The 24230-nt window shown below is 48.8% G+C and overlaps 1 protein-coding gene across 3 annotated transcripts in view; it reads right to left on the bottom strand.

The window, feature by feature from the left end:
- The window catches only part of PLEKHG3 (pleckstrin homology and RhoGEF domain containing G3), a 74052-nt gene that overhangs the window by 13719 nt on the left and 36103 nt on the right, over positions 1 to 24230 (bottom strand). For 2 of the 3 annotated variants that reach the window (XM_021669070.2, XM_064374933.1), the window contains exons 2-6: positions 2947 to 3336; positions 1855 to 1952; positions 644 to 713; positions 270 to 316; positions 10 to 160 (exon numbers count right to left, since the gene is read on the bottom strand). In XM_021669070.2, coding sequence (XP_021524745.2) covers positions 10 to 160; positions 270 to 316; positions 644 to 713; positions 1855 to 1952; positions 2947 to 3336 — 756 coding nt within the window. The other variant, XM_064374934.1, reaches the window with a different exon arrangement.

The raw sequence follows: 24230 nt of genomic DNA, 5'->3' as shown, positions 1-24230 counted from the left end.
GATGGCTACCTGGAGCAGCAGGTGGTACTTGAGGATGCGCTGGACCGGCTTCAGCAGGTAGGAGCCCAGGGGCAGCGAGTGCTGCAGCAGCTCCTGCCGGTCCCGAAAGAACTTGGCCTGCTGCTTGTCCCGCATGCATTCCGTCAGGACGGCCACGGAGCTGCGAGTGGGAGAAGGGTCTGTCACCGCCTGGGGAAGGCCTGGATGAGGAGGTGGCGGCTCTAGACTCACCAGATGGCTCTGCCTTCCCTCTCACCCCAGTTACTCACTTGGGGTAGTTGTTGCAATACTGGGTGTAGATATCAAACTCTTGGCTCTAAGAAGAGATCAAAAATAGTGATTTCAGGGAGATTCCCATTTGACCGTAAAGACGGTGGTACCAATAGGTCCCTAGCCCCAGAGCATACTCTGTTCCCTGTTCCCAAGTGCCTACAGAGCCATCTTTATACCTATTTGTCAAGAACATCCCATCTACCCAGCAGCCCTGGCTCCCCCAAGAACACCCTTCTCATTCAAGACAGAGCACCCGGTACTTTCCCTGGAAAGGGATCCCCAGGACTTAGATGTCCTCTTATGCTGGCAGTTCTTGTCTCTCTGAGCTGTCAACAAGGTAGGACAGGGGCAAGGGCCCACCCCTTCTTACCCTTTCTACAAAGCAGCTGGCCACAGCCACGGGGTCACTATTGCAGCTGTCCAGGTCTCTGAGGAGCTGGCTGGGTGAGGGGAGAGCAGCCACTGTACCCTCTGCAGTCAGAGGACAACGCCCCTCACTGCCCCCTCCCCAGCCTCCCAAGCCCTGAGCCCTGACTGACAGCCAGCCCTGTTGTCATGCTGAAGAGCTGGGGCTTCCAGCCTCCTGGGAGGCAGCCAAGGGCAGAGGGAGCCCTGCCCCATGCAGCAACCACAAAGTATCTAGCACCACCACAAAGCAGGAAGCCAGGGAGACCTGTGGGCTCAGCAAGCGGGAGAGGAAGAGGGGACCCCCATACCCACCTCGGGAGGGGACACAGCTCCTCCGTAGGCAGAAGGAGTCAAACACACAAAAGCAGAGGATTAAAGGGCAAAGAAGAGAGAAAGGGGACTAGCAAAGGAGACAGGGACATGGGGAGAGACAGGTGAGTCCTGGCACCCCTAGAAACACCACTCCCTGTCTCCTCCCTCTATGCTCCTCCTCTTTTCCCAACCCCTCACCGTTGGTGTACGTGTTCCCTGCACCCTGCGCTCCCAGACCTCTCCAGCTGACACAGCCAGAGCTCCCTCTGCCAATCTTAAGGGGCCTGGGATATGATTCCTCCGGTCTTAGCACCGCTGTTCCCTCAAGCCTTGCCCTTCCCAAGCAGTGCACTTTCCCTGGGGAGTCTGTGGTCCCAGGCAGCAGACCCACGCCCTTTGCCCTGACACAGCCCCTGGCCAGGCCTTGTTCAGCCTCCCACATCTGTCTTGCGGGGGCTGTGCATTCCACTAATAGGTCAGATCATCTCCAGGGAGCCCTTGGGGTCAGTGGGAAGGAGGATAAGAAATTAGGAGATACGCAAGTGAAAAATGAAGATGAGAAGGACAGAGAAGCCACCCAGAGGGAAGAGAATCAGTGTGCAGGGAAGAGCCCAGCAGCCCCTTGAGGGGCGCCGGCCCAGGCTGGACCCAACACGCACACACTGTCCAATTACCTCCCCGTCTGCCCTTGAGAGAAAGCATGTCACCCAGGGCACAGAGATGGACCACCCTTCCCTGTCCTCAGAGAACAGGCTCTGGGCCCACATGTCACAGCCCATGAGTCCAGGGCCATCCAGGGTTCCTTTCTAGGCCCTGAAGGGGGCATCGCAGGCACAACATGGTGTCAGCCCATTCACACACCTGTTGAGTTCGTAGATGTTCTCTATGTTCCCGAAGAGGGCGCTGACCTGTTCTGGCTTCAGCAGCCCGGGTGTGTCGATGATCTTTAAGAGGTAGTCCTGCATGGGGAGAGGCGGTCAGAACCCGGCTCCCGGCACAACACTGCCCACTACCCGCCCTAGCCACACCTCGTTTCGGCACTGCTGTGACACCACTTCACAGACCGCCTACTGTGCTGGGTGAGACAGTGTCCACCTGGAACCCCAGAATGTGACTTTATTTGGACATAAGGTCTGTGTGGATGCCATTAGTTAAGGATCTCAAGATGACTTCAGATAGGATTCAGAGTGGGCCCCAAATCCAGTGGCTGCTGTCCTTATAAGAGGAGAGGACAGGAAAACACACGGAAAAGGTGATGGGAAGGTTCTGAGCCGCATCTCCTGTCAAAGACTGCCAGGACCCAGGAAGCTGGATGAGAGGCATGGAACGCCTGCTCCCTCAGAGGCTGCGGAAGGATCCCACCCGGCCAACACCGGCCAACACCTTGATTTTGGACTTCGGCCTCCTGAACTGAGAGAGAATATATCTGCTGTTTTAAGCCACTCGGTGTGCGGTCATTTGTTAAGGCAGCCCTAGGAAATTAATCCACGCCCCCAGCCAGCGGGCAGAGGGCTTCCTCAGTGGCAGTCACACAGCTCCCCTTCCATGCCCTTTACCTACAGTGGCCCTGCAAGGGAGGTGTGGCTTTTTCTTACAGAGGAGGAACCTGAGGCTCCGCACAGCCAGGAAACAACAGGGCAGGGGATGCGGAGGGGGCCAGGCCCAGAGCCCGTGTCTTCACCACATTCAGTCTCTGTGGCACAAGCTCTCTAGAGCCATCTTCCTAAGCAGACTGGGGCCCCACCCTCCCCATCAATGATGCTTACTCCTGCCAGCCCAAGCTACTGATCTGGCCCAAGGTCCTGGGGAAGCCTGAGGAGTCCACAGCTTCCACAGGGCTGTGGGAGACTCCAGTCCTCCAACTACTCCACGGGAAGCAGGTCTTCCGAGAGCTTCCCTCCCGGGTGAAGCAGGCTTCTGCTAGAACGCTGCGCCTGGGGCCCCAGCACGCACCTCCACGATGCTGCGCAGGTCCTGCACATACATGCGCTCGGTCTCCACGATCTCCCGCACCACTCGGCCCAGGTAGCTGAGCTTGTGGTGTGCAGACCCGGCCGCCGCCCGGCTGTTGAATGGGGACAGGGGCCCCTTCACGTTCAGCCAGCTGCTGGAGTTGTTGTTGCTGTTGGGGAGATGCCGGCCTCTCGGGGAGCCTGCTCCATTCTCGGCGGGAGCCTCGGAGCCGCCGGGCTCCTCCATGGCACTGCGACTGTCACGGGAGGAGCCCGATGAGGAGGTAGTAGAGGTCAGGCTCACCGGCCGCTCCTGGCTGCCATCCTGGTGGAGAGAGGTGGACACGGGCATCCTGGCATTGCTGCCTGGGGAGGGCACCCCAGGGAGATTCTGCAACAAGACAGACAGATGAAGGGTCAACCTCAGAATGCCCAGAGAAAGAGAATAGGAGTGGTTGCCAGGGATGGGGGCAAGTGGGGTGGGCATATTTAGTGGGTCCAGAATTCAGTTTTAGAAGATGAAAAGGTTCTGTGGAGAGACGGTGATGCCAGTTGCACAATGATATGAATGTACCTACTGTCATTGAACTGTGCACTTAAAATGGTGAAGATGGTCCAACTTCATGCTATGTGTATTTACGTTTAACACAATTAACAAAACAAAACTGAATCCCAAGAAAGGCCGTGCCCTCAGACTCTATGAGCACTGATGAGGGTGCCAAGTCCACTTGCCAGCGCAGTGGTCCAGGTAGCTGCTGAGGAACTCACAGCCCAGCCCCACTGCCGGGGCACAGTACTTAGTCTCTCAGAGCCGCAGCGCCTCACCTGTAAAATGAGGATGGACACAGCCTACTACCCCATGACTGTGTCCTCCTGGATGAGGCCACATCTGCTGCTTGTAAAGCTCTGAGCATGATGCCTGGCACAGGGTTTGTGCTCCATACGCCATCAATATGGTGATGATAATGGCAGTTGTCAAGAGGCACTTCCCAAGTGCTCACTTGTCTGTGGCTTGTGCTGGGGTCACTGTACAGGGACGGGCAAAGATCTGGTTCTTACAATGTTAAGACAAGACACACACAAGGAGTGATATTCTCCCTAGGACTGCAAAACCTCAGGGGCACCAGTGGCTTCACCACGAACCTGAAACCTTCTGAATATTGACTGGCTGAGCCAGCATTATCCCCCCACTCCCCAGCCCCACCCCAGCACCTGGTACAGGTTGCCCCTGACTCATCCCAGGCCCCAGGAAATTCCTCAAGGCTGAGCCATCAGTGAGTCTCTGTAAGCTCCTTTTAGCACAGCTGGGTGGGGGCAGCAGCGAAAGCAGTAAACTGCACCCAGGTGAGGCAAACACAGCCCCAGGTGGACTTTATTCCCTAAGCAGATGGTGTGGCTCACAGGCAGGCCCACCTGGAGCAGCTGGGGAAGGAAGGGTGGAGTGGCCAGACTACTTTAGGCTGTAGCCTTTGGGAAGGACAGCGACACCTATGCAACACCCATGCCCACCCCATAGAAGCAGAGCTCACCAATGCCACTTTCCAGAGTACACATCTCATTGCTATTTCACAGAAAAGCAGTAAGTTCCTGGGCATTCCTCTCATCCCTACTGACTCAAGTCTTCTACCCCTAGCTTTAGAGCTCAGAAGCAACTAGACCACAGACATGGCCAAAGGGTAGAGGCTTGAGCTACATGGAGAAGGATCTAGAAGCTGTCATCACTCTGGGAACCCTTGGCACCGGCCCCTGGTTCTCTGTGCCTCTGCCTCAACCTAGAAACCCACACTCCTGGGTCTCTGGCTTTTGCAAATGTTCTCTCTACCTCAGCACTATCTCCTCCCCATCCACCCCATATGGTACCATTCCCCAACCTATGTACATCCAATCTTTAGGTCTCCGATTAGACACTGCCCCCTCTAGGAACCTTCCAATATCCCCCAAACCTGAGGAACCTTTCCGTGTTCTCTTACTACCTCCCAGGTTTCTCCCACTGTGGCACTCGACTAGTTTGAGACCCTCTGCCCTACACCATTAGTTACTTAAGAGCAGGAGTTATACAAAAATTAGCCGGGCATGGTGGCGGGCGCCTGGAATCCCAGCTACTCAGGAGGCTGAGGCAGAATTGCTTGAACCTGGGAGGCAGAGGTTGCAGTGAGCCAACTGAGATCAAGCCATTGCACTCCAGCCTGGGCGATAGAGCAAGACTCCGTCTCAAAAAAAAAAAAAAAAAGAGCACGGGTCTTAAGGGCCAACTTGACAAATGAACAATGATGGTGAACAAATTGATGCTTTTACTGAGGTACAGATCAAGCACCTCAAGACTGACTTACCACTCGCTGCTAACCTAGCCGGGACCCTCTGGAGCACAGCACTTTGTCACTGTGTCTCACTGGAGGGGTCACCTCCAAGGTGCTCTGTAGGAGCCTCTCGTCTTGCAGATGGGGACTCAGTGGCAGGCCAGTGCTTTCCCTCCACAACGCAACGCAAGGAGGGCTAATTAACAAGATCATTTTGGTAAAGCTCTTTGAGCGTCTCAGAGGAAAGCCCCCTGGGAATTGTAAGGCTGCTGCTTTTTCCTCCCTCCTCAAAAGACCCTTTACAATTAATCAGCTATGCCTTTTACAGAACCAGCAGGCAGGGCAACACCATGTCATTCCAGCACCGACAGACAAAAACCCAAGCTCCACCCCAGCCCTTAACCCCCAGCCCTGTGGCACTCAGATGTTCTTCAGAGCACAGTCAGGCACTCCCCACCACCACCACCATCACAGAGGGGAACAAAGGGGCAGGGATTTATGGCCTAAGACCTTTCCCAGATCAGATCTGGGGTCAGCTTCTCCGGGGAAGCTAAATGGAAAAGGCCCCAGTCCCAAATGGATTTCACAGGCAGCCAAGTCACAGCCTTAAAGCAAAAGATTACTCACAGCCCAACCCCTACGCCAACACACACACACAATTAGGGAGATTTGTCTCTAAAAGGGACTTTCTGAGGGTCCCTCTTTGGGGATCCTACTGCAAGAGGGTGGCAACAGAAGCATACTTCAAACCCAGAAACTAAAATGTCTTTTCTACTTGGAGAAGTTTTCTCTCTGATTGATCATAGGCTACCTGTCTGCAAACTAAGCTCATATTTTGAAAACAGTACCCGTGGCCCAAATCCTCCTAGCACTAAAACAAAGCATAACGGCCAACTGCTAAAATGCTCTAAGTGCTATATACACATTAAAGTGACTAACCCCTTGCAACAACTCCAGAAGGTGGGTTCTCATTTTACACATGCAGGCACTGAGGCCACAGAAGTAGTAAGTGGTAGGGCCTGGACTTGAACTCAGGCACTGAGGCTCCAGAGTTCATGCTCTGCTGCCCACTGCCTCTGAAGGATTGGGGCTTACGACATGACACTCCGAAGGACTGAGTCAAGATTCCTTAGGGCAGTTTTTGGACCTGCTCCTATGTGACCTTTGGCCATTCACTCTCCAGCAGAACAACATGGTAAAATACGGATCCCCGGTGAAAGGATTGCAGGTCATGGGTAAGCAGAAAGGAAAACGGAAAAAGCAGGAGGTCACCGGGATTGGATGATGACAGAAGCCCTGTAGTGACCAAGAGACCCAGGATCACAAGGCTCTCTCTCCTGGGCAGGAAGACTTGCTGGAAAAGAACCAAGAGCCCAAGAAAGGGAGGGCTGAAGAACAAACGAGGCACTGAGTACAAAGCAGGACACCAGTGCAGCCTGTCAGGAGGCACTGTTTGATGGTGACGGATAAGAGACATGGCACTCAATCGGAGTGCATTCTGAGTGCATCCCACTCAATCGGAGTGCATTCTGGCCCTAAGAGACCAGATTGGAACCATTATGTGTGTGCAGCTCAGACTCCCACAGAGACGGCTAAAGTGCCTCCACTGGTGCTTCCTGGGCGGGGCCGGCCTTTCCTTCCTACCCAAAGAGCATCACTCCATACTGTAAGATTCCCCCAAGCCAGGACGAGAACTGGGGTCTTCATACTCACCCTAGAAGACCCCATCTGCTAGGGAAGGAGGAGGCCAGAGAAAGAGGTGATGAGGCGGACAGCAGCCAAACCCTCAAACCAGGTACCCATGCCTACCCCATCCTATCACACACAGGTCTCCAGTTCTCCTAAGTATGCCCCAGCCATGACCTCTTCCATCTTGCAACACCAATCAATCCAGTCAGTCATCAGTGAATCAGTCTTCTAGAAAACTCACTTTCTCGGCCTGTAATCCCAGCACTTTGAGAGGCAGAGGCAGGAAGATCACTTAAGGTCAGGAGTTCAAGACCATCCAGGCCAAGAGGATAAAACCCTGTCTACTAAAAATACAAAAATTAGCTGGGTGTGGTGGCGGGCACCTGTAATCCCAGCTACTTGGGGGGCGCTGAGGCAGAAGAATCACTTGAACCTGGAAGGTGGAAGTTTCAGTGAGCTGAGATCACGCCACTGCACTCCAGCCTGGGTGACAGTGCAAGACTCTGTCTCAAACAAAAAAGAAAACTCTCTCAAGTCCTACACTTGTGAAGCCTTCTTTGAGCAGGTCCCCAAAGACTTATCTCTTTTTTTTTGAGACAGGGTCTCCCTCTGTCACCCAGGCTGGAGTGCAGTAGTACAATCACAGCTCATTGCAGCCTCGACCTCCAGGGCTCAAGCCATCCTCCTGCCTCAGCCTCATAAAGTGATGGGATTAGCAGGTGTGAGCCACCACACCCAGCCAAGCTTCCTTTTTTGATGGCCTAAGAAGCTCAGACATACACCTTTAAAGATCCATGGGCAGAAGAGGGAGAGAGAGGTTTCTTTTTCTCCTCTAAATTTGAACCTCAACCACACCCTTCCTCCACCCATACCTGTCCTCTGGAGGAGCCTCCCTGAATACTGCAGGTGCCAAGGCAGGCAGGCTGCAGCAGGCCCTGGATTCCCAGCACAGCAGACTGGGGCCACATCCTTCCCTCCCCACTATGCCTCAGCACCATGCCCCGTTCTGACCCAACAGGAAAAAAAGGCCACACCCTCATAACCCACAACAGCCTTGGAGATCTGCCCTCAGGTCTCCTGTCACTGAGGCAGTGGGACCCTGCTCCTCCCCTATCCCACAGAGGCACTCACGGAGAGCCTTCTGGAACTCTGTGTCTCTGGTCCTAGGGAATGCCCAGGAGTCAGCCCACTCCCACTGGCCCTCCCTCCCAGGCCAGTGAGCTGAGCACAAGGCAGGAGAGGGGAAAGGACACTTGGGGGTGAACCCTCTGGTGTGCACATCAGAGACTCCCCAGAAAACTTTCTGGTTCAGAGAGGCTGGTGTCATCCTTTCATCCACTGCCCTTCACCCCACACTCAAGCATCAGAAGCTGTGCTACCCCATAGCTGCTTTGGAGCCAGGCAGAAAAGGAGCAAGGGGGCTCCCCAGAGGCAGCTGCTCCAAAGGCCCCAGTAGGGGAGGAATCCACACGGCACCTGCATACAGGGAAAGTCCTCACTCAGGGACGGCGATGGCGCAGGCCTCCCGTGTGGCCTTCTTCATCCCTCAACTACACCATCTGCTAAACATTCCAAGGGCTCTCAAAGCCAGGGTGGCCCAGCAGCTTTTGTCCTTCCCCCAAACAATCCCCACAATGGCACTTTCGGAATCTCTTCAGAAACGGTCCCAGAAGGAAGCAATAAAGAAAAGCTATAACTTTTCCAGAAAAAAACAGGGTGAAAGCAATGTGAACTTCCAGAGAGCTGTCAGCTAAGATGGTGAAATCACTCAGCTGTGCTCTTACCTGCAGCTTGTCACCACCCTGGGCCACCCTGCTCCCAAACTGTCCCCAGAGGCCCAGCTCTTGCCTGTCTGTTCCCATTGCTCCCTGCACGCTAGGGGCTCTCCTGGGGGAGGGGAGGACCCCCTCCTAGAGGGTCCTTGCCCCTTTCCCAGCAGTTTCCTCACTCTGACCCCTCCCAGCCCTCCTGGAGATTCAGCAGCCCTGAGCATCCTAATAAAGCACGAGAGAAGGCTCCCCGGGGAGTGACTCTGTGTTCATGTGAGCAACGTGACTGCCAGCAGAAGCTGTGCCAACAGTGTGACCAAGGTTTCTGGGGCACCCAAACCCAGCCCAGCTGGCTCAGATTCATTTTCCCTCGGGAATGCATTTTCCCACCACCTAGGAGCAGCAGGGCCCATGCAGTCTGGCTGGGTCCCTGCAGCAGGACCACAGTTGCTAGGAAGGAAAAGGATTGTGCCTTGCCAGGGGAGCCCTCCCACATGGACTCCAGGAGAAAGTCTGGGCCGACAGCTGAAGTACAGAAAGTTCCCTCAGCCTGGCCTTGGAAGGAAAGGAAAGCCGGGCACCTTGCTCAGAGGGAGAGTCATTCATCCACACCCCGCCGTCCTCACCACCACAGCATGTGTCCACGTTGTCTCTCAAACCTGGAATGGGTCCCCAGACCCTCTGCCTATACAAATTCAGCCAGTCACCTCCTTCAGAAAGGCCTCCTTGACCATTTCCCAACATACATGATAGTGTAGGCTGAATAATGCTCTCACATAAGGAAATCTACAGCCTGACCCTCAACCTATGAATGTCACCTTATATGGCAAAAGGGACACAGAAGGCAGAGGTGATCAAATCAAAGATCTTGAGATGGGAGATTAGCCTGGATTAGCCAGGTGGGCCTGATGTGATCATAAGGGTCCTCATAAGAGGAATCCGGCAGGAGTCAGGATCAGACAAGTTTGACAATAAAAGCAGAGGGACAGCGAGAAGGGGACTAGAAGATGCTACGCTGCTGGCTTTGAAGAGGAGGAAGGGGCCACAAGCCAAGGAAACAGGCAGCCTGGGAAGCTGGGAAGGGCAAGGAAACAAATTCTGCCCGGGATCCTGCAGAAGGAACGTGGCCCTGCAAACCCAGTCTGACTTCTCATCTCTAGAACTTTAAGACAACAAATGTGTGTTGATTTAAGCCACTAAGATTGCGGAATTTGTTACAGCAGCAATAGGAAGTAATCTGCTCCTCTGAACTTGAAACACCCTGAGTATCAGTTAAAGCATTGGTCTTGGGGCTTGATATATACAACCATTTCTTCTGGACAATACAGTAAAACCCAGTGGGCTGGGACTTCTTTCCCATACCTTCCCTTCAGCCTTAGAGAGCAAGGAACATTCGGTGTTCAATGAATGCCTGCTGGAAGGACTGCGGGACGGTGTCTGGATCAGCTCCCATCACTCACACAGTCAAGAGAAAGGTAAACAGTGGGTGAGGTTAAGACCAAAGCCAGTTCCTCCTAGTCTAATGAGTTTCCACATTAGTCACTGCTAGCAAGTTTCCAATCAACCAAGAAGTGCCAGGATTGGTGAATGCTCATTCACCCTGGTAGTCCCGTCCTACTTGGCCCCAGATAGGGAACTAGAGCACGGCATAGCTGCCCTGCTGGGCTACAAACTAGGTGACCAGTCACAAGAGACTAGGAGGAAGGGGAAGGTGGCCAAGTTTAGAAAAGGGACTGTGATGGGTCAGGCGTGGTGGCTCACACTGTAATCCCAGCACTTTGGCAGGCTGAGGCAGGCGGATCACCTGAGGTCAGGAGTTCGAGACCAGCCTGACCAACATGGTGAAACCCCATCTCTACTAAAAATAAAAAAATTCACTGCGTGTGTTAATTAGGTGTGATATAATCCCAGCTACTCCAGAGGCTGAGGCAGGAGAATCGTTTAAACCCAGGAGGTGGAGGCTGCAGAGAGCCGAGCCAAAACCATGACACTGCACTCCAGCCTGGGTGACAGAGTGAGACTCCGTCTCAAAAAAAAAAAAGAAAAGGGACTGTGATCTGGTCTCCCTACAAATGTCCCAGGAAAAGCAGTCTATCAGGAAGTTTTGTGTAAACATATGCTAAAGCCAAATGAGGTCAATTACTGTTGATTATAAATTGCTCTTGTTCACAGCCAGGGTAGAGGTCACTTGGCTGCCAGCACAACTTGTCACTATGCAGTGTGCCCCAAAAACAGAACAGCCAAAGAAAGCCCTAAAAGGTGTCACTAGAAATTACTCCCTGGAAATCACAGACAGATCCAAAGTTCCCAGAGGCCCCACCTCTCTCATCTTGAGATCAAAAAGGCTCACAGGACCACTGCTACTTACCAGCAAAATTCAAGGACCCAGCTCTGTAAATCTGCCATCTTCACAGCCTCGTCCCCACTTCAGTGGCTGCTTGTTTTGAGGCCTCCAGGCTGGAGGGGGTGGGTGGGTAGGAGGAAGCTGTATTTACTACTGTCTCAGATTCAAAGGCACTGGAGAATCTTGGTGGGAATCAAGTGCGTGTGGAGGGGCTCCATTAGGTCCCCCAGCTTTCTCAGCAGAAGAGAATATGCACAGATGCAGTGGGGCCCACAGAGGTCAAATGCAGTCAACTCATCCACAGGCTTTGGAATTAGCCAGACCTAGTTTGAATTCCAGGTCCTCCACTTTTCCTGGCTGTATGTGGCCTTGGGCAAGTCACTTTACCTCAACAAGCTTCAAGTTCCTCATCAGGAAAATAGGCACAGTAATAGTGCCAACCTGACTGGGGTGTCTCCAGGGTTGAGATGATACAAGTAAGTAACCCGTACATCTGACACACAGGACACCTACCGAGAACAGCCTGGATTCTCGGTGATGGATTAATGTTAATGATGGATTAATCACTTAACTGTTCTGTAGTCACCAAGATAAGGAGATTTTTCTGACTTGTACCTAAAATGTTTGACCCACATCTCAAATTAATGATACAAGCTAAACTTGGTGAACCAGCATGACCTGACCTTCCCCCAACACCCATGTGTTTATCCATCTTCTACGATCTCAACGTCAATACAGACCATTATTTTTTTGCGACGGAGTCTCACTCTGTCACCAGGCAGGAGTACAATGGCACGATCTTGGCTCACTGCAACCTCAGCTTCCTGAGTTCAAGTGATTCTCCTGCCTCAGCCTCCCGAGCAGCTGGGACTATAGGTGCGCACCACCACACCCAGCTAATTTTTGTATTTTTAGTAAAGATGGGGTTTCACCATGTTGGCCAGAAAGTAGACTGTGATCTTATAAGGGCAGACACAGAGCAATTCAGCTGGAAAGGAAAAGTAGTCTGATACCCAACAGGAGGTCAAACCAAGAAATGAAGTTTAAATGAGTCCGAATCCCACCCCTATAGCGGACAGGGCGCATTCCTCAGGGATCCACACGGAGAGACGGCATGTACTACTGGGAGCTGGAGAGAAACATGGCCATTGGGCATGGCAGGCCTGAGCAACAGCAGAAGCGAAGGCAACTTGAGACAGCAGAAGCACAAATAACTGATTAACAAAAACCATCCTTGACACTGGTCCCTGGGTTGTAAACCTATCTGCAGGATAGACATCTGGGAGGGCCAGGGCATAAGGCAAAACGGCAAGGTACTGGGAAAGGCTCTAGTGCGGACCCATTCCTAAGTCACGGGGAATATCAAGAAAAGGAAAAGCAGAAGAATGTGTGTGAAAGAGCCCGGGGTCTGTAGCCAGCACGCCTCCAAACTACCCTAGCTCTGCCTAGCCACTGCATGATCAGGAGCAAGTCAGCATGCTCTTTGTGCCTCAATCTCTCTCTGATTTGAAGATGACCCTAGTAATCTTCCTACCCAAGCTGTCTAGAAAGACATCATGGCAGCCCTGCAGTTAGGACAAATCACACATAGACCCCACTCTTCAGAGCTTACATTATATAATGCAAAACAAGACAAGTGCATCTGTAAGAAAAGGAGGAGAGCATCCAGTCGTGAGCAGTATGGGAGTGCAAGACTGCCTCCAGTTTGGAAATTCATTCAACACTCCTGAACACGAATGCCAGGCCCTGGGGATATGACATGAATAAGACCTTGTCCCTGTCTTTGAAGAACTTGAACTTTAGAAGGAAAAATGGCCAGATAAACAGAGTATTCACAAAACAATGCCTTGAGTCCCAGTACAAAAGCATGAATAAATAAACTGTGCTAACAGAAGGAGTAGCTAGTGCTACCTGGGGGACCAGGAAGCTTTCTAGGAGGAGGTGACATCTTAGCTGAGTCATAAATGAGTAAGCTTTTGCCAGGTGAAGAAGAGATCTGAGTGCATTTGCTGCCAAGGGAGCAGCTGAGTCCTGAGAGGACCCAGACCACCCCAGGCCCAGGGCATCCGGCAACAAGAGGCCAGGCTGCAAGGCAGGCCAAGGACAGACGGAAGGAATCCACGTGGCTTTGTGGGAAAGGACAGATCCAAGACAGGTCTGGAAGAACAACTACCAAGACACGTGGAAGTGGGGTTCCGTGAGACGAGGTGTAAGCACGTGCCCTAAAAAGGTCCAAACCATGATATGGGCTGTGGCTGCAGGTGTCCCTAGAGCCAAGGAGTATTCAGAAAGAATGCAGAAGCCCAGGAAGGTGCTGGCTGTTCAGAGACAGCTTCAAGGAGGAGCGAGAGATCAAGAGAACATCAGCTAGAAAGAAGAATGAGACCCATTCCAACCAATGTAAAGGAGGAAGAAATGAGACCCAACATAAACGTGAAGAGATGAAGCTACATATAAACTAACTGCTTCTAGGAGCAGGAAGAGAACATCTACTATAGAAAACTGAGATGCCAGTTCTTAAATGGAAGAAATCTCTCATTGGGATTTCAGGCCAGCAGCTCTCAACTGGACTGGGAAAGGAGTTTGTGTGCATCCTACTACCCAAGGGTTTTTTCCTTCCCTCAATTTTCACTTTCCCTTCCTAAGCACATCAGAACGGTGGCTTGGGGGCAAGGCTGCCAGGGCAATTCCCTAAAACACAACTCCCTTCCCAATTCTAAGAATGAGTCCAGATCCAGAAAGTTATGTAAACAACCCCAGCCCTCCCCTCCCTCACTCCTCTTCCTCGCAGGTGATACAGCAAGAAAAGAGCTCCAACAAAACCCCCTTCTTTGCTATGGGCTCTGACCTTGGGCTTGACGCCTGACTCAGAGAAGTTAGGAGCGTGGATTTCCAAAGCAGACCTTATGGACACACACACACACACACACACACGTGTAAATTCCCACAGGTGGCCAGCCCTTCAGCTAGCAGGGCCACACACACTTCCCCTATCCTACAGAACCCAGGGGGCCCCTCTCCACCCATAGCAGTCAACTGTGTTCCCCTTCTAAGGGGCCTCACCGGAGAGGCCTAAGAAACTCATCCAACCAGTTCCTGGGTAGAGGAGGGGCGCTTCCTGCCTCAGCTGGGAGGGTACCTGGACCAGAATTCAGACCGGTGGGGCAATGTCACCCAATCCCAATTCTGGGGTGCACACATGTGGAGACACAGCCCAGGCAGCGTCTACTCCTGGAAAAGTAAGGCCTTGATTTGGGGTCAATCTGCCCCAATCTCCATGCTCCTGCTGCTCAGAGCTATGGAAGTGGTGGGTGCCAGGATCGGGTCCGGGTCTGCTGCCCCCGGGGAGGACATAGGGTAGGAGAATAATCTCCTTTCACCTGCTCTACCAGCTGCCATGGTTTGATCCAAAACAACCACCCTCTGTGGATTCTGGGAAAAGGAAACATCAGGAAGAAGTGGGAGATTAACTCTGCTTTTCCGTGTGTGTGTGTGTGTGTGTGTGTGTGTGTGTGTGTGTGTGTGTGCAGGGTCCAACATGACCTTCTCTAACCACCCAACTCCAAATGTTCAACACGAGAAGTCCCCTGAAGCTTCCGGCAGAAGCATTTACAGTCACCTCCAAAAGGAACACAGGATTGTCTTGCTGTCACCCAGCCACATGGAGTCCACTAAGAAGAGCAGCTCCCCTACACCTGCTCCCTTTATAGTTCTCAGTGTCTAACCCACAAGGGAAGAACCTGCCTTTTGCCCTAAAGCCTGTGACTGGCTGGGTTTCCTGGGTGGAGTCCGGCAAGGCTTAGAGGCCCAGAGTTGAGAAAGCCTCATCCCACTTCATTCCCATCCCCTGGCCTGGCCCCGGCCAGGTACCTACCGCTTTCCTCAAGAGGGCTCCCATTCAGGCACCATGAGGGTGGCAAGGAGCCGGGCAGCCACATTGTCCCCAGCACCGGCAGCCCAGCAGTTAACAGGCTTGGGGCGAGCAGCGGGCTGCCACCAACAGCCTCGGGAATTAAAGCGCCCGCCGCCTCCTGCAAAACTTCGTCAATAAACGTTCTATTCAGAACCAGTTCCGCGTGTGGGTCATACTTTCTGCATTTCTCTCATTCCTGACTGCTGGGGGGCCCTAGCCCAGGAAATATGACTTCCCAACACAATTCTGCAGGTCCCCACTGTGTGAGGACCCAGGCCACAGCTCTAAGAGGTGAGCGCCACAGGGCTGAGGACCCGCAAGTACCTCCAGCAATGAAGCACGGGGATACTAACTGCAGGAAGTCCAATACTGAAGACTCCAGAACAAAGCCAGATCATTCACCACCACAACAATGCTCTGTTTATGCAGCACCTCCCCCACCCCAGGCCCTCCAGGCGGGAGGATAATTAACCCTTCTGCCCTCACAATAGTGGGGACAGAGAGGAAGAGCAAGTGGCCATCCCTATTTTACAGGTCAGGAAACAGAGGCACAAGGCTCCCTAAATGCCTCGCTGAAATAATCTCAGCCAGCATTTATTAGAGTGTACCAGACCTCAGGCAAAACACATTCTCTGCATAATCTCACAACACTCAGGTACCCAGGGCCATATAGTCAGGGAAGTGGGGAAGCCAGGGTTTGCTGGAATCCACAACCCCTGTGCCCTTCACCATTCTCTACACAACCTCCCACAGAGCCTGAGAGATGGAGCCAAGAAGGCCATCTCTCTCCCCACCTCATAGGAATGCTCTAGAGCCCTTTTTGCTTTTTAACAAGTAACACTGTTTGCTCACAACAAGTTCCTAGATATGGGGCAACCTCAGAAAGGAGCCAAAATGGAGTCAGCTGGGAATTCATAACTCACCCATAGATGCCTCCAGAAATGGTACATGACCAGCAGTAGGCAACCCCAAGACGCAGGCCTTCCTTCTCCACCCACACACTCTCGCAGCGGGGGCACCAACCTGCACAGGGCTCAGTGAGGGGCACACATCCCACGCTGCTTTTTCTGAGTGCTCTGTTGCCTCAACTCAGTAACAACTTCCTAGAGGTAAGAACCAGGTCTTCCAGCGTTTTGTGCTCTTTTTTCCTCCAGGTCCTCTGGTACTCAAATCCCTACTTCTCATTTTGGCCATTGTGCAAAAATGTGCCAGAAGAAGGTGGAAACACCAGGATGGATGGTATTTTAGGGGCTGTTGTGCTGGGAGAAAAAGGCAGCCCCAGTAGGAGCACAGACATAAGTTTGGGAAGGGAAGTCCAAGCTGTTCAACTCCTCTCTGCTGCCTGGTCATACCCAGCCCACAGAAGAAAGCTTCACAGTCATGGCTGGGACAACTTCCTGTGTGAAAAGAAGACTATTCAAATTCACTCACATTTATTGACAGTATAAACCATGTGCCACGGGCTAGGGACACAGCAGTGGGTAAGACAAATCCTTGTTCTCATGGAGCTTACATTCCAATGAGGAAGATGGCCACGAAAAGGTAGACAAGTAACTAATACATTTTTGGAGCATGTAAGTGCTATGAAAAAGATAAAGGAGGGAAAACAGAGTATGACTGGAGGATGGGAATTTCTGCTAGCTAGGGAGGCCTGGGAAAGCATTAAAGAGGTGACTCTAGAGCAGAGACCTGTGTTGTAAGAAGCAGCCAAACATGCGACGATCTGTGGATGAGCCTTTCAACAGTCTTCTCCTCTACTCCACCACAGCCATCCACTCACACGTCTCATATGCCCTAGACTTCATCATCATCAATAAACAAACACTTCCAAAATCTTGCTTTGAAGTATCCCACCCTCTATAACCACTGAAGAGGAACCTGATAGAGAAATTTCAAACCACACAAGGAAACAAACCATCATAAGTCAGAAAATCAAACAAACTGGCACTCAAAGAACTAGAAATTAAAGAATAGGTCTACAATAGATATTTAAAGATGAATAGTTTAAATGATTGGAAATATAAAAGAGATAAAAATCATAATAAAAGAACATGATAGTATAAGGGGGTAATTAGAACAGGCCAATTAGAAAAAGCACGGCCGGGCGCGGTGGCTCAAGTCTGTAATCCCAGCACGTTGGGAGGCCAAGGAGGGTGGATCACGAGGTCAAGAGATGGAGACCATCCTGGTCAACATGGTGAAACCCCGTCTCTACTAAAAATACAAAAAATTAGCTGGGCATAGTGGCGCGTGCCTGTAATCCTAGCTACTCTGGAGGCTGAGGCAGGAGAATTGCCTGAACCCAGGAGGCGGAGGTTGCGGTGAGCCGAGATCGTGCCATTGCACTCCAGCCCGGGTAACAAGAGCAAAACTCCGTCTCAAAAAAAAAAGAAAGAAAAAGCACTACATGAAAATAAAATAGTCAATGTTAAAATTTAAAACAATAAATAGAAAATTAAACACAGCTAAAGAGACAATTAGTTAGGTGAAAGATAAACTGAAGAAATCAACCTGAATTTAGATGAAAGAAATAAGATAGGAAATAGGAACATTAATAGACTTAGAGGTCCACAGAGAAGAAAAAGGAAATGGGGGAGATGCAAATTTCAGAGATAATGTATATGAATTTTCCAGAACTGAGGATAGACATTAGTCCTCAGATGGAAGGCACACACCAAGTTAAATTTCAAATAAGCCCACATTTAGACATATTGTATGTAGTATAAATGCAGAATACCAAAGACAAAAAATATCTTAAAGGATGATAAGGAAATGTCACGAACTATATGCCAATAAATTAGATAACTTTGGTGAAATAGACAAATTTCTGGAATGGCACAAACCACTGACAGATTTAGAAAGAAAAATTCTAAACAAGAGATCGAATTAGTAACTTTTAAACTTCCAATAAAGAAAAGCCCAGGACTAGATAGCTTCCCTGGTAAAGTCTACAAAACATTTAAAGAATAATTCATATCAATTCCTCACAAACTCTCACCCCCCAAAAATAGAGCAGCAAATACTTCCCAACTCATTCTATGAGGCCAGTATTATCCTACTATCAAGACCAGACAAGATATCAGAAAAAAGAAACCTACAATCCCACATTCCTTATGATGAGAGACACAAAAATCCTCAACAAAATACTAACAAATTGAATCTAGCAACCATAAAAAGGAATATACGCTATGACTGAGTGGCATTTATCCCAGAGATGCGAGATTAGGTTAACATTAAAAAGTAATTGATATAATTCAAGTTGATAATAGGATGAAGAATAAAAATCACCTGATCATTTCAATATACCCAGAAAAAAAATCTGACAAAATCCAACACTCTTCTATGATAAAAACACTCAACAATCTAGGAAGAGAAGAGAATATCCCCAACTTTACATAGAGCATCCATGAAAAACCCACAGGTACATCATACTTGAGAAAGACGATGCTTTTTCCCTAAGATTAGGAAGATGACAAGGATATCCAGTCTTGTCACTATGTTTGCTCTATTCATAGATAACCTGAACTTGTATATGGAAAATCCTAAGTCATCTACTATAAAACTATTAGAACCAATAAAAGTGTTCAGCAATGTACCAGAGTACAAGATCAATACACAAAAAACCTATTTTATTCCTGTACACTAGCAATGAGCAATCATAAAAGGAATTAAGATACTTAAGAATATACTTAAAGAACGAAGTATAAGACTTGTATGCTGAAAACCACAAAACACTGTTGAAAGAAATTAAAGAAGACCTAAAAGACATTCCTTGTTCATGGAATGGAACACTTAACATTATTAAGACTCAACAAATCAATCTAAAGATGCAACATAATCTCTATCAAAATACAGTTGATTTTCTTTTTGCAGATATTGACAAACTGATCCCAAAATTCATATGGAAAAGCAAGGGACCCAGAATAGCCAAAACGACCTTGAAAAAGAACCAAGTTGGAGTACTCATACTTCCTGATTTCAAAACTTACTACAAAGCCATAGTTATTGAGACTATGTGGTACTTGCATAAAGAAAGATATATACATCAATGAAAGAGAATAGAGATTATAGAAATAAAACATCACATTTATTGGCAATTGATTTTCAACAAGGTGCCAAGGCAATTCAATAGGGAAAGAATAATCTTTTCAACAAAAGGTGCTAGGACAACTGGATCTTCACATGCAAAAGAATGAATCTGGACACCTATTTCACATCATATACAAAAAAGTCAAAATGTGTCATAGCTCTAAATGTAAGAGCTAAAACTATCAAATTCTAAGAAGAAAAGATAGGAGTAAATTTTTATGAACCTGAGTGAGCAATGGTTTCTTAGGTACAACACCAAAAGCACTAGCAACAGAAGAAAAAATAAACTGTACTTCATCATCGAAATTTTAAACTTTTGTGTTTCACAGTGCACTACCAAGAAAGTGAAAAGACAAACTACAGAATGGAAAAAAAATCTGTAAATTGTATATTTAACAATGAACTTATATCGAGAATACATAATTGGAAGTAAATCACTCCTCAGTAATCGCATAGCATTTCCTAGCTTTAAATGAAATATTGGTTGGCTGCTTGTTTGTTATTTTCTTCCCTTATTCCTTCCTGTCTCCATTGTTAAGCATAATTATTGGCATAAAAGAGGTTTTCAATACCCATTTCTAGACTGCATTTAGCCTGGGCAATAAAGCAATACTCCCATTCTCTCTCCCTCTTTCTCTTCCTTTTTCTTCCTCTCTTTCATTCTTTTTTCTTTCTCTCTTTCTTTCTTCCGAAAAAAAAAAAAAAGAATACATAAAGAACCCTTACAATTCAATGATAAAAAGACAATTAAATATAAAAATGGGCAAGGAATCTGAAGACATTTCTCCAAAGATGATATACACATGCTCAATAAACACATGAAAAGGTGTTCAACGTCATTGACATTAGGGAAATGCCCCTGGAACTATAATTAATACTACTTCATACTGACCAGGATGGCTAAAATCAAAATGATGGACAATAACAAGTATTGGTAAAGATCTGGAGAAATCAGAACTGTTGTACATTGCTGGTGGGAATGTAAAATAGTCAAGCCTACTTGGAAAACAACTTAGCAGTTCCTCGAAAAATTAAACATGACTTCATGACCCAGCAATCTAATGCTAGGTATACACCTGAGAGAACTGAAATCATATGTCCACAAAAAACTTGTACATCAGTGTTCATATCAGCAGTATTCATAACAGCCAAAGAGTGGAAATAACTCAACAGTACATCAGCTAACAATGTATGATAAACAAAATGTATGATACCCATACAAAGGAACATTATTCAGCAGAAAAAAAGAATGAAGTACTGATACATGCTACAAATGGGTGAACTTTGAAAACCTCAGGCTAAATGAAGAAAGACAATCACAGAAGATTACATATTATATGATTCCATTTTTATGAAACATCCAGAATAGACAAGTTTGGAGCCAGAAAGCATATTATCATATTAGCCTATGACCGGGGGAAGGGGAAAATGGGAAATGACTGCTAATGGGCACAGGGTTTCTTTTGGGTGGGTGACAAAAAAGTTTTAAACTTAGTCTGGTTCTGTGGCACAATGGATAGCGCACTGGACTTCTAAAAATGTTTGAAACTTAGATAGTGGTGATGACTGCACAACACTGAATATGCTAAGAACCAGTAAAATATACACCTTACATGGGCGAATTTTAAAATACGTGAAATATATCTCAACAAAGCTATAAAATAAAAAACATATATAAATAATGAACATCATAAAAAGAAACTGGTCAGTAGGAAATAATATAGACTATTAAATAACCAGTGCCGGAAAAAAAAAAATGGCTACTTCTCTGGAAAAAATAAGATCAGTTCCATCTCACAAGGTTGAGTGGTTCTCAACCATGGCTATACATAAAAGTCACCAGGGGCATTTCATAACCATGCCTGGACCCTACTCCCAAAGTATTTTTATTTTATTGATCCAATCTGGGGTGAGACTCAGGTATCAGTATGTTTTTTAAGCTCTTCATGAGGTTTTATATGAACCAGTGTCATATAAAAATATACGTTCCAGATAAATTATAAAAAGTACATGTGGGAAGCAGAAGTTAAATTAGAAGGTCAGATGTGGTGGCTCACGCCAGGAATCCCAACACTTTGGGAGGCTGAGGCGGGAGGATCTCTTGAGCCCAGGATTTCAATACCAGGCTGAGCAACATAGTGAGCTCCTGTCTCTACCTAAATTTAAAAAAAAAAAATTAGTTGATCATGGTGGCAGTGCCTATGGTCCCAGCTACTCAGGAGGCTGAGGTGGGAGGACTGCTTGAGGATGGGAGGTCGAGGCTATAGTGACGCATTATTGTGCCACTGTCCTCCAGCCTGGGTGACAGAGTGAGACCCTGTCTCAACAAAAAGAAAAAGAAAATCAACACTTGCTAGATCTAGATGGTGGGAACATGGGGTAGGGGCTCCTATGCAGGGATGGGCCCCAGCCACCCTGGAGACCAGCTGGGGCAACAGGCACCTAGGCTGCACAGCACAGCATCCTTCCCCAGTTTCCAGACCCAAACAAAGGAACAAAGCTCCTGCAGAAAGAGCCCTGGGAGGTTTTAAATTGCAACTCCTCCCTGTCATTTTCTGGCTTCAGAAAGTGCTGTGTGACACCCAGGTAGGTGCTTACGATGTACATGCATTAAAAGCACTCTTGTTTCAACTGAGACAAACACCCTTTGGGATAACTGGCAATCTGCTTGGGTGGAGCTGAATTAAGATTGGACACATCCAGGCTCTACTGTAACACAGCAAAACCTTGGCCAGCTGGAACCCCTGCGGGGAGAGGGCATCCAAAAAGCAGCATTTGCAAGATTGTGCAGTTTCAAAACAGCGTTGGGTAGGGCTAAGAGTGTGCTCCCAAAGTTCAAACCCCATCCCTGCCAAGTATTAGCTGAGCGATCCTGAGCAAGTTACCCAAATCATGGGGACTAGGTTTCCCCATCTGGGGGTGAGGGAAGGGGGTAAACCACCTACTTGGCCGTGTTGAAAGGATTAGTGTTATTATTACCTAAGTAACAACACTTAAAATTTTAGCCAACCTGACTGGGAATCTTTTAAAAATCTGTTATACACTTCCCTGCCTTCCTAAACAGAGTCAAGGGAACATAATTTAACCTTTTCTCGATGACTCTGGGTCACAATTACCAGCAAAGCCTCAATTATCAAACTGATGATCCCAAGCCATTCCCCCCAGAAAAAGACCCCCAGCTCTTCTGCTAGCACTTGCTTTTCCTGGAGTTTTTATCTCAGTCTGCTCTCACTGCCAACTCTGCACTGTAGTCATTTTTCCCCCTTCTATGCTGGTTTCTTTATTCTCTTTCATTTTATGTATTTATTTTTAGGCGGAGTTTTGCTCTTGTCACCCAGGCTGCAGTGCAATGGCGAGAATCTCGGCTCACTGTAACCTCCACCTCCTGGGTTCAAGTGATTCTCCTGCCTCTGCCTCCCGAGTTGCTGGGATTACAGGTGTCCACCACCACGCCTGGCTAATATTTGTATTTTTAGTAGAGATGGGGTTTCACCATATTGGCCAGGCTGGTCTCAAACTCCCAACCTCAGGTGATCCACCGGCCTCAGCCTCCCAAAGTGCTGGGATTACAGGCGTGAGTCCCCACACCTGGCCTTTATCCTCTTTCATTTGCTGCTTCTTCCAAACTTGAAAATAGGATGACACAGTTTATATGTAAGTTAAACACGATCTGAGGAGGCTGGTATGAAGAAAAATGTAGGAACTTGAGTCCTTGACCTTCTTGGCTACATGCAAATAAGCAAGGCTGCTGGGTAGCTGAGTTCCAAATAAGACTTTAGGGTAGGAGAGGTGTTATTGGACATTATGAACATATTATGGGAAGATATATATCCAACACTATAAGTACACCTTGCTGTCCACTTTGGGGCCGATTTGCAAGGTAGCAAAATGTGTAGCAAGCCTTGGAAGACAGGTTCCAATGACTGTAGGTCTCCTTCCTACATGCTGCAGTAATACAGGGCTTCCTGCCCTAGTGTCAGAACAGCTGACTACAGGTTACTTCTTAGAACCTTATGGACATTCTTTGTCAGGAACAGAACATTTATAAAGAGTGTGAATGTTTCCTTAATTCCTAAGATCTCATCACACAGTAGGCTTTTACTTATTAAACAAATATTTATTGGAATCCTAGTGTACAACAGGCCCTGGGGATGTAGCAATGAGCTGGAGGAATAGAAGCTGTATGAGAAGACTGGTTCCTTTTCAATAAATACTTCACACACACACACACACACACACACACACACACACACACACACACACACACAGAGTCTCACACCTGGGAAGTAAAGGATGTGAGTTTTTAAGAGCTTCCAGCACCTGTAGGACCCATCTCTCCTCTTGGGACCCTGTTCCCAAGGTAAAATAGACTTCACTCCTCCTGCATCTTTCCCTTCCAGTCCCAGCCCAGATTCTGGTGATAATCAGATCAACTTGTAGGACCCTCAAACTGTGTTTCACTAAAGGCTGCATGCAAAGCTACCACTGTGCCCACGAGAACCCTATTCCGGCTGTGTTCAGCCCAGATCTGCTCAGCATGAAAGAAAGTGCAAGTCCTTAAAACTCCATTCCTTGAGCTTACATAAGGGCTCCCTTCCCGAAGGTCAGCTGAGATAACTCTAGAAAGCCCTTTTCTCCCTAGAGCTTGCATTCCCTGATGGCAACGGCCCACCTAGGGCTGGACTCGATCCTACCACTGCCTTCCTCCCACTAATCCCATGGGATTACCTAGGGGGAAGAAGGCAGTGGTAGGGTCCCATGGATCAAAAGCTGCAGCAGATGAGACCACAAGCCCAGATCACTCTCAGGGTGGGACCCCAGCCCAAGCCCATCACATCCTGTTGATCACACTTTGTACCATTCTCAATGCTATCTGGGCACAAAGATGAGCCCAGCACCATTCCTGGCCTCAGACAGCAACCCAGTTAGCAAGGCCAACCTTTATCCCCAGGCAGCCAACACACAGTGGGGCTACCAGTGGCTCTAGATGGGCCCCCTTTGGATCAGTTTAGTCCATGCCGCCGTCCAGTTTTCTTTCTCCTGACTTCAGGTCACCCAATGCTAACATGCTTGGGGCTGTTCAGGGCCCTCTTTGCAACTTCCTCTGTTATCGCTTTTACCCGTCTCCAGGCACCAACTGGCAGGCCCAGGAAGTTCCTTCATCACAGGGCCTGCCTGGCTGCC

Source organism: Aotus nancymaae, unplaced genomic scaffold (genome assembly GCF_030222135.1).
Source record: "Aotus nancymaae isolate 86718 unplaced genomic scaffold, 86718_ANA_hifiasm-v0.15.2.pri h1tg000011l, whole genome shotgun sequence".
Taxonomy (NCBI): Eukaryota; Metazoa; Chordata; class Mammalia; order Primates; family Aotidae; genus Aotus; species Aotus nancymaae.
Note: the sequence above shows the minus strand (reverse complement) of the source record. Positions and strands in the feature narration are given on the sequence as shown.